General features: G+C 47.0%; 4 protein-coding genes across 4 annotated transcripts; 2 read left to right on the plus strand and 2 right to left on the minus strand.

Annotated features, from left to right (window-relative positions):
* Positions 1–1,222: 1,222 nt before the first annotated feature.
* Positions 1,223–1,753, plus strand: L228DRAFT_209372 (RNA-binding domain-containing protein; the record flags this gene model as incomplete). The annotated part of the gene is made up of 2 exons (XM_018329809.1): positions 1,223–1,459; positions 1,529–1,753. The coding sequence occupies 2 exons, from the start codon at positions 1,223–1,225 to the stop codon at positions 1,751–1,753; spliced, it is 462 nt and encodes a 153-aa protein (XP_018190046.1).
* Positions 1,754–2,227: 474 nt separating this feature from the next.
* On the minus strand, positions 2,228–4,183 carry L228DRAFT_208973 (putative flavin-containing polyamine oxidase; the record flags this gene model as incomplete). Its single annotated transcript, XM_018329785.1, has 8 exons — positions 2,228–2,927; positions 2,984–3,207; positions 3,258–3,293; positions 3,347–3,619; positions 3,675–3,725; positions 3,783–3,920; positions 3,976–4,006; positions 4,062–4,183. The coding sequence occupies 8 exons, from the start codon at positions 4,181–4,183 to the stop codon at positions 2,228–2,230; spliced, it is 1,575 nt and encodes a 524-aa protein (XP_018190047.1).
* Positions 4,184–4,816: 633 nt separating this feature from the next.
* L228DRAFT_208415 (putative nucleoside transporter) lies at positions 4,817–6,692 on the minus strand (the record flags this gene model as incomplete). The annotated part of the gene is made up of 6 exons (XM_018329758.1): positions 4,817–4,900; positions 4,955–5,660; positions 5,715–5,828; positions 5,888–5,967; positions 6,022–6,168; positions 6,222–6,692. 6 exons carry the CDS (start codon positions 6,690–6,692, stop codon positions 4,817–4,819), a joined length of 1,602 nt encoding a protein of 533 aa, XP_018190048.1.
* Positions 6,693–7,459: 767 nt separating this feature from the next.
* Positions 7,460–9,447, plus strand: L228DRAFT_245440 (hypothetical protein). Its single transcript, XM_018332159.1, has one exon. The coding sequence runs from the start codon at positions 7,547–7,549 to the stop codon at positions 9,215–9,217; it is 1,671 nt and encodes a 556-aa protein (XP_018190049.1). The 5' UTR covers positions 7,460–7,546; the 3' UTR covers positions 9,218–9,447.
* Positions 9,448–10,510: the final 1,063 nt, after the last annotated feature.

The raw sequence follows: 10,510 nt of genomic DNA on the forward strand, positions 1-10,510 counted from the left end.
TGAGATGAAGAAGATAAAGAGGAAATGAGACTGGACAATCTTGAAAGAAGAGAAAATGCGTGAAAGGCACGATGCAGCATGAACAATATATAACAATTTTAGCGAACAGGTGCCGAATTTTTGGAGACGAACTATTCACTTGTCTGCTTTTCAAAAACATTTTGGGCCAGAGTTGCTGTTGAGTTTAAAATAAGAATGTCATTACCAGCCGGGTATTCACGAGATCTGTGAAATCTCATGGCAGCTTCAATCTAGAAACATTCTTTTGCTGGCAGCGCAACGAAGCAGCCCACGGAGGAAAATAGAAAATAGTCACTGATTCACATCAATCACTGTATACCAGGATTCCATAACGCGAGATGAAGAAATACATTCCCATTGAGAGGAATGGTCAGTGAGCCACTAGAATGGCATAGAGATGTAGAGTGATTTGAGATGAGAATAAAACTATAGTTTCAAGCTTTTTAAACGTTGAATCGAATGAGATCATATGAGATTCATTGATAGCTTCCCACCGGCGATGACACGTTGGGGGCTGGAGGAATATTGCATATTATCAACACTCTTTCGGACTGCTGGATACACACGCCACAATGACTTTTCGAGCCTTTTTTTAGTTAGTAAGCAGGTAAAGGCTAGTCAGGAAGGCCATGACAATTTATCGATGGCAAGTTGTCTTGTTTTGGATTTCCTTTCCTCGTATGACGAGTTATGCCACCATCCTCGAATCGCATGGTGAAAGCTAGGCAAACGGCGTCCGATGTGAACAACGACCTGTCTCCTATTGGACTTGAAAAGCAATGTATAGAATAATTCGTTTGTCTCATGCGATTGCAACGAATAAAGGGGCCACGAGCGGCAATCAATTGGTTCGTGTCCAATGACGTCGTTGACTTCTCAAGCTCGAAAATCGGACGTCGGCCTCAACGGCCTGCATCTTGCAAACCAAACAATCTCGCTAGGCCAAGAGCAAAAATCCCCCAAATTAAGCGCAGGCGCCAGAAACGCCTGTCGATCAACTGCGGCTAAGCGAAGAGGTATCTCACGAGTTGACGAATGTGAAAGGTCACCCCGATCGGATCTTCAATATCAACGTCAATTCTAAAGGAAACACCAGCATCTTTACGATCGCCAGTTCACGAAAGACTGTCAGAACCATTACTGGCGCCACAAATTTCTTCAGCAGCACAGATTTGTCACAATGGCGACCACGACGTCAGAAATGGACATCGATGCGCCCGCTTCGCCGACGGAGCAGCAGGCCCAGCCCGCGCCCGAGGCCGCTGCCACTCTGACAGCGAGCCGAGCAACTGCAGTCCGAAGTATTGAAGGCTGGATCATTGTGGTTACGAATGTCCACGAAGAGGCGAGCGAAGAGGATTTGCAAGATGTCTTTGGCGAATACGGCGAGATTAAGAACCTCCACATGAACCTGGACCGCCGGACAGGCTATGTTAAGGTCTGCTATCCACTTCCAATCCTCTCTCGACCTGTTCACATATATTGATATCAAACTTCTCTATTTTAGGGCTATATCCTTATCGAATACCCTACTCTAAATGAGGCGCGCGCGGCCATCGATGGTGCGAACGGCACCAAGCTGCTTGATCAGACTATCGGCGTTGACTTCGCTTTTGTTCGACCACCGCCTGGAAAAGGGCAGCAAGGAAAGGGTGCAAGAGGAAGGGGCGGCCGCGCACGAAGTCGGAGTCCAGGCGAGGGAATAGACAGAGATGACGGTCGGAGCGATTAAAAAGCCTGTTCATTAACTGGCGAATTACGATCACTATCACGAAAAAATCATCGTCGCATTGGACTTATGCATTTGGCATCTGACGCTCATCTCACAGAGGGGTATAGCGCACTAAATTATTCGGGTGCCGAGTGCCCTGTCCCTGTCGGCCGGCTAGTTGTTCCTCAGCTGATGGGAGAACTTGCCGGCACACGCATACAAGAATTGATGGTAGGTTTGAATCACAATATCAAGCCCGTCTGGAGTAAATACTAAGTCCGCTGATCTCACGTTAGCTCGTTTTTAGCATGCAGCAGTGACGGAACGTTGGAAATGAGCTGCTTGATATGCCCAGATCCATTTGGGTGTCAAAAGCACCAGAATATTGTCCAGTCTTCCACAACTTTAGCTTGTAATGATATCTCAGTCTAGCAAATTTTACTTCAAAAGCATAACAATGAAACTTTCATTTTATTCTGTTGAATTATTAGGAGGTCAGAATCCCCAGGTCAGAAAGCTAGATACGCTCCATCCATTGGCCATTGTGTACTCGCTGCTCTTCGTGGTACCATGAAGTACGTCATAATTCTTTTCTCCTGTGCAATTGCCCTTGACGCATGAAGCAATGAGACTACCGGCGTTCTTGCCTTCATAGTAAGCGGCCTGAAGGAAACCAAAGTATTCAGGGCTTGTGGCTTCTCCAGCGAAGTAGAGTCTGTCAAGATTTGCACGCAGGTTTTGGTGCATCTCCAGGGTGGTGCCCGGAGGCCAGTTCGAATAGCTTCCGAATGCCCATGGCTCCTTTGACCAACGCGGATACATAAAAGAGGTAGGCACGGGCACATTCTCAGGACCATACATCTCTCGCAGGACCGCCAAAACCTCCTCCTTTGTTTGTTCATCGTCTTGGCTCTCGACGCGATAGGATTGATCTTGGACCACGGTTACGAAAAGAATGCCGGAATCTGGAATAAACCCATCCAAATCGAGTGATTGCCAGACTGGGTAGTATCCGCGTGTAGTAGGGGAAGCGTAAAGCAAGAACTGATAGGAGGTATTCCAAAAGACTTTGTCCGGCGGAAATTGGAGGAAGAGTTTGGTGTACGTCCCCATCGAGAAACTATCAATGGCTTCTTTTTTCCAGTCGGGTAAAGGCGGGTCAAATTCAACAACATCGTTCTGGAGCACTCCGACCCTGATAAAACGTTAGCCAAAATCTTGGCGACTGGTCGCTGAGAGTCCCGTCCTTACGAGAAGGTACAAATAGCATAATCAGCATCTACACAGCTACCATCTTTATTATATATGGTGACTCCCGAGTCACTGTAAGTGATGTCCTTTACAATGGTGTTCAATCGGAGCCGCGAGTCATTTTTTGCGAGAAATTCTGACGCTTCACCTTTGATAAAAGCATTGAATCCTCGCTGATCAACGACAAAATTGTTCGCATCAGACCACTGGTAAAATGTTGTGTTCTGCCAAGAGGTGTGAGCTTTAATTTTCAAACATACAAAGAAAATCTTACATAGTTGACGACGGCAAATTCTTGAGACGATTGCTCCTGTTCATAGCATTAGATTGATGTCTTGATACTGATCGACGATTGAAGCCTACAGGGCTGTACGCATATTCCCAGTCAAATTCCCACCATTCGACTGCCTGTGCTTCCATGTTCTTTTTTGGTTTCCAGCCGGCCAAACTCAAGCCGCTGCGGACGCTGCGATCCTGCAGATTTTCGGTAAGTATGTAACCAGCATCTTGCTCAAATGTCGCATAATAATCTTCAAAATCATCTAGGAGCTGGCTGTAGTCGGCATAGCCCGAGGCATTGAATGTTTGTATTGACGAATAATTGCTGTATGTGTTGCTGATATTCCACTTCTTGGCCTATATCCCCAATTGTATTAGCAAACTATGAGTTCAGGCTTTATGAAAGACATACTAGAGTCCAAATTGGATTTTCAGGGCCGCCTTCAGACCCCAGTCCTTGTACCTAGAATTCGCTCGAGTGTGAGTATGCACACCGAATGGCAGCCCAATGGCGACGCACCCAATTAGCACCTAGCTCGACGACGTATGGTTTCCCATGTTTATCGGCACCAAAAGTCGTGTGAGCGACACGACCGCCAATATCTCCATTGTATTCGAGAATTATAAAGTCGGACACGGATTGATTGGATAAAGCTTGCTGAAGTGATTTTAGCTATAGATCTGGTTATGAATTTGACGAGTGAGCAACCTACAGCGGCAGTGATGCCTGTAAGACCTGCTCCCCTGATTTAGAATTAGATGTTGGAACTTTCGAGGTTGCAAGTTATGATTTACGCACAAAATTGCCACAGATGTCTTCTGACAGGTCTCATTGCGCCGAGCTAATGGGGGACTGGCGGCAGTTCCTAGGCTAGCAGTTGCTAACAGCCCCAAACACGCAACCTTTCCGGACAAAAACATCGTCAACGAATTAATGGCCTTGAAAATGGGACAGGCAAATTGAGTAGAAGACGAAAGCTACCTTTATATTTTTCCATCTTCTGTATTAGAGAGATAAAGACCGGAAGATGGGACAACAACAGCCTGTCGATCAATCTGTGCTTATCGCGTCCTTGCAGCTTACCGGAAGAAACTCCAAGGCATCGCAACAAGGGTCCCCCTGGAAAGGAAGTTGGTGTTGCTTTTTCGCTAACTGAAGAAAGCAGTCCATGCCGGTTCCTGAACAACCAAGAACCGACCCCCGGCCAAGCGCTGCTCCGATAGGAAGTCCCATGCGATCTTCTATCGCGCACCTGAAGGAAAATGGAATGGCGATTTAAAGTAAGAAAAACAAAGGCAACAGTTCTAACACCGCTTTATGCAGCTATTACTATAATGCTGAGACAAAAGCTAAACACATAAGATGAGATCTAAATAAAAGCAGCTGAAAATTGAACGTGATCTCCTTTTTGGAGAGACTCTCCTCTACTGGTTGATCACTTCTAATCTATCCTTCGTCTATGCTAAAGTCTTTTCCTTCAAGTCGTCGCTGCGGAATGAACCATCCCACCAGCGTACTCGATCAGACTTTCTACGCCAACTTTCTTTTATCTTTTACCGACCAGTTTTCTTAAGCTCATACCACCGCATGGGTGGGTAGACGAGAGCCGCCCATGAGAAGCCGACGTAATTGCCAATCTGGAAGAAGGTTAGCTTGATAGTAATAATCATTGCCGTCGCAAGGTAACTTACATCACCACCGTAATCGCCAATGCGAGCCGCAATAGGGCCGATATACCAAACTTGAGCCATGCAGATAATGGCACCGGCCCAGCCGATAAGGAACGCTATCAATGCAGCAATGCCTATTGGTAGCTTCGAAGAGTCATTCCAAGACTCCCAGGAGTAGCCTCTTTTACGGCGGAAGATAAAATGTTCTTCAAACATGATGGCCACCCAAATCGCTACCCAATATCCCATCAACGCAAGGAAGTTGGTAAAGATATCAGAGAGTGAATTTCGTCCTGCAAGGGCGCAGACTGTGTAAATGATGACGCCAATAGTATTCCAGATAACACGTGGAATTTTCTCGGCATAACGGCCAAGAATCTGAAAGTCGACGCCGGAAGAATAGGTCGGGGCAACCAAATTACCAATAAGACCAAGAGCGACGATGACCCCACAAAACTTTCCGAAATCACCCAGAGGGCCAAAGCCAGATACAATGAGTGCTCCTTGGGAGGTATTGTAAGCCGACTGCCAAGATTGGTCAGTCGAAGCACCTGAGCCGAGACCAATGCCCAACAGAAGGGCAAATGAAAAGCTGAAGGTCAATCCAATCATCGACATAAAGAAGACTTTCCAGCGTGGAGTGGTCTCAGGGTAGTATACAAAATAGTCTGCAGCCCCTCCTCCGTAGGTGATTGCAGCACTAAGAGCAAGTGAGAACCAAGAGATTCTATCTAATCGTTAGTAGGCAATCTAGAGACTTCTAGAGGACGGAATGACGCACCGATTTCCAATAATTGTCAAAGAATCCCCCTGAGAAGGCAAAGACGTATCAAATTTGGGGCCAGCGACTCCAGCGAGGATGCAATAAACCATGACCTGGGGAAACCAGGCATATCTATAGGGTCAATTAGATAACTGCATCAACAATAGCCAGAGATTGAGGGCAAAGGATACCTCTCATAATAGTGAAAAACCTCGTATCCAAAAGTAGTAATAACCCATGTTATTACTGCTACAATAATGATGCCTGACAACTGTTAGAACGACAGAGAAATTTCGCAGAATAAGTAGCTCTACGTACCGACGACAACGGGAAGACTTCCGTTTGGAGAAACGGCCGAGAGAATCTGGCCCGCAACGACGCAATCAATGAGGGAATATCCCAGAGAAACGATTAGATTCAGGATAACAATCAGCTTGCTAGGCCACCAGCCCATTGCGTAGCGAGCAAAGATCTAAATTCTTGGTGAGCGGAATTGGATCTGATTTATCTCTTGTGGATTCATACCATTGTCCGGTTTCCAGATATAGGACCAAAAGTGGCAATGTAGGCCACCGGCAGACTGCCAACGATGGCTCCAAAAACCGCACACATTGCCGAGTCAAGGAAGCTCAGTGTGAAGGTTTGCGAGGCGAGCATTCCAAGGGTGATATTATTAGCAGCAAGATTAATCGAGATCCAAAATAGGATGATCTGCATGTATCCTAATGACGAGGTCCCATGTCTTTCATGGTCCTCTACTCGCTGGATGCCTCGAGCCTCTAGGTTGTAGAGCACCAATTGTTTCTCAAACTGTTGAGTATACCAATGAAAGCGCTCTGCAAATCGTGGAGAGGATGCCGGCTCCTCAGAAGAACCGGTCGCTGTGACATCATTTTTGACATCTTTGGAGATGGACGGCCCATCCCCTACATCGATAGGATCATGAGGAGCCGTGCCCTTCTCTATGTCGGCTTGGGTATGGGGAATGGTCGCCATTTCGACCCTAGAATTTCGTCAGTTTGAAAGAGCTCCTTCTGGAAAAAAATTAAGAAGCATGATCCTTTCGCTGGAATTATCCAGATCAAGTTCAACCGTATGATCTCAGAACAGGAGGGGGCACAAGGAGAACCCAAGCAGACACTGAGTGTTGCCACCATGAGGGTGGATGGGTCACCTTGGCAGCCTCCTGAACACCGGTTTCATGCAGGTTGGTTTTTGAGGTACCTTGATCAATCGATATTCCGATGCTACTTAATGTCATGATTCCTGAGGGCAGACGGAAGACCTTACGACTTTTCTATGAATGGTCTTGATTAGTAGGGATTTTCTCAAAAAAAAAAATACGAAGTTGGTGTTACACGACTGAAAGCTCGTAGCACAGATGACATACCTTTCGATACAGATCAATTGAGCGACCTGAAGCTGTTTGCAAAATCTGCACGCAGGAAATTTTTGCGGAGACGAAGTGGGAGATATAAGAATTGAGGGCGAGGGCAGAAAAGGTTAAGTTACTTAGCGGGATATATTCCCGCCAAAAAATGAAATTACCTTATCGTGGTGGTCTCATTCCGCGGCACCATCTCATGCGAGGAAGATCTTATCATTTTGACGTCGTCGGGAGGAGCAGGCGGTCAGCCCCGAAAATCGGCAGAAAACTGTGCTCGCTTAATCTTCTCCTCAGGCCACCACCCAGGGAGCGAGGGGAGCCACGTGCTGCTTCCCGGCCCCTTTCTCGCAATTCGCCAGGTTGGCTACAGGATTCCGCTGCGTGATGCTTCTTATGGTTGTTTGTTCTTCTAGTCGTGTTTGACCGCGTTTGGCTCAACCGCGACATTTGTTGTAGTCTTTTCATGTTATTGCTTACTTTCCTTGAACGCATTTTACTCCTTGTGGGTGCCCTTGTCCTCATTGGACAAGCATATCTGAATTTCTATCCCTCTTTACGGCGCTGCGCCTTTGCGCGTCCAGATGCGGGAGCACCCAGGCATGCTGAGCATAAAGCCACGAGCATTAACGTGGCCAACCATAGTCTCGCTCCTTTTCGTTTGCTAGCATTAGGGGATCCACAACTTGAGGGAGATTCTTCACTCCCAAATCCCAAAGAATCATTGCTTCAATCACTTGTGGATGTCTGGACGAATCGTGTGAATTATGACTCACCGTTTGGGTTCGCGCGTGATTTTCGTCAAGCCTTTTACGTTTTATTGACCGAAGACCTGCCCCAGCTTTTCAAGTACTATCGAAAACGCTTGGATCTTCTCGGAAATGATTATTACCTTGGCCAAATATACAAGACCATCCGACGAACGACGCAACCGACGCATATCACCATCCTGGGTGACTTGCTAGGAAGTCAATGGATCTCCGATGAAGAATTTGGAAGGCGCAGTAACCGATTCTGGGCGACCGTCTTCGCGGATGCGCTAAGGGTGGAAGATCATTTAATGATCGAACCCAGCACACAAAATCTCGGAGAAGACCTCAATTGGAGTCGGAGACTCATCAACGTAGCTGGTAACCACGATGTTGGGTATGCCGGTGATATGACCGAGGAAAGAGTCCAAAGATTCGAGTCTCACTTCGGGAAGGCGAATTGGGAAGTACGATTCCAGCTACCGTCTGAACAACTAAAAGATGCGCACGACAAGATTCAGAGCGTTCCTGAACTGAGACTCATTGTCCTCAACTCTATGAACATGGACTCTCCCGCCTTTGATGCCAGCTTGCAACAGCAAACATATGACTTTCTAAACAAAGCTATCACAACGTCTCGTCCAGTGGAGGATAGAAGCTCAGCCACAATTCTCCTCACACATCTTCCTTTGTATAAGGAAGCTGGCGTGTGCGTAGACGGCCCAATGTTTAATTTCTGGGGTAGCGAATATGGCGGCGGAGTGCGAGAACAGAACCATTTGAGCTATGAGGCGGGAAAAGGCATCCTCGAAGGTCTCTATGGGATGAGTGGTAATGCCAATGCTCCTGGGCATGGTATGGGCCGTAATGGTGTCATTCTTAATGGACATGACCACGAGGGCTGTGATACATATCATTATATATCGGCTCACACCAACGGCAATGGAGGCGAATGGAAGGCAATGAGGTCTAATGAAGCTTCCAGTATAGCCAGCGACAATCATGTTCCGGGTGTTCGAGAGATCACTGTTCGAAGCATGATGGGCGACTATGGCGGAAACGCCGGCCTATTGAGTGGCTGGTTTGACACGGATATTGGAGAATGGCGATTTGAGTATAAGACGTGCCCTCTTGGAAAGCAGCACATTTGGTGGGCCGTGCAAGTGCTTCAGTTAATCGGTCTTCTACTTTGTTTCTGCATTCTCATACTGCTCGTCTCCAAAAGAGCTAGACGGCAATCGGTGCAGGTCACTGATGGCAAGAAGGCAGGTCCGCCTGCCCGAAAAATTCCTACTCGTAATGGGTTTTCTACAGGACTCGACGCCTCTGTTGGTCGCCGGGCCAATGGTAGAGTGCCTAAACCTGTAAACAGACAGGCTATGTCTTAATGTTTCTGCCAATGCGCCAGAATCATTCAATCTAATATATCCGCCATGTGTAACTGACATGGAATCTGCATCTGGGAAGCTTTTGGACATGGGTATGACAGCATATGTACTGCATTTCTGTAGAATATTTCCAGACAATTTTCTGAGACCACGCTCTTGTATAAGGTACTTGATGTACTATCTAGCGTTCAAAGAATTGAAAAACGAAGAGAGGGGCATTCTACCTCGGCATTCCCTGTAGTTTTTCTTGACGAGCATGATAGACAAAGCTCCAGAGTTATAATGAGGTGATGTCAGATGAATCAGCGAGGCGCCAGTAACGAAGGGACGAACAGACGAGGCTGCTCAAGCGCGACTTAAGCCCATAGCAAGGACAAGTCATGCCTTGTTCTCGAAGCATCTTCCTTTCATTGACTGAGACACCAACGCTAGATTTGACGTCGGTCATATGCCCGTCTGTCGTTGCGCTTGGGCGGTCACGCGACTTGAAGCGCACGTCAAATGTAAATGGCTTTTGTTTGCCACCAAAAATGTTGCAACAACAGTCTATACAAGCCCTAATTAATGGGCTGAATCCCTGCTTCGACGCGCTTGGATGATCACGACGGACGAGTATGAAGTCTCTTGATTATTCCGAATTATGATTCGTGCCGCTAGGATCATCAAACTCGCTGGTTTATTCGGAGCACACCAACCCATTATTGCCACGCTTCGCGATTATTTTCTTGATGGTTGCTTGGAAGACAAATTAGTGCCATCTTTTTACTACGTAGGAGTCCGCCTCAGATTGTATAGGCGGGAGCTGGCGCCATCTATACACTATCAAGCGAACCGTCCGTAGCGCTACCCTGCGACATCAAGCCATCCATGGGAACCTGAGAGCATTACTCCGATCTCCGAGAAAGACTTCACCAGCGCAAGAGCTTGAAGAATGTGTCTGCGCAGGTACTTTGTTGAGATCAGCCAATGACGGAAACCCACCCTGATCGCTGGGCCACGAGCGGCTCAGTTGATGAAGAAGATGAAAGCCCTCAGAGCGTACGAAGTGTGCCGTCCAAGGAACCCTATCGTTTCTTTCAATTTTGCAAAGATGTCAGTAGTCAACCATGAGTTTTCTTATTACTCGCGGATGTCTTGAGAAGATGACTTCCCATACCCAAACACTATATATATACATGACCTCGCATGTCTTGAGAAATTGTGTTACAACTTACAATGTTTTTTTTTGGGGGTGGATGGATGTGGAATTGGGGGAGAATGATGTACGGGAAGAGTCTAATGCGGCATGATTCC

Source organism: Xylona heveae (genome assembly GCF_001619985.1).
Source record: "Xylona heveae TC161 unplaced genomic scaffold L228scaffold_3, whole genome shotgun sequence".
Classification (NCBI taxonomy): Eukaryota; Fungi; Ascomycota; class Xylonomycetes; order Xylonales; family Xylonaceae; genus Xylona; species Xylona heveae.

What these genes read in the sequence shown, in the direction of transcription:
- L228DRAFT_245440 (XM_018332159.1), top strand. Translation starts at nt 7,547, where the DNA reads ATGTTATTGCTTACTTTCCTTGAACGCATTTTACTCCTTGTGGGTGCC.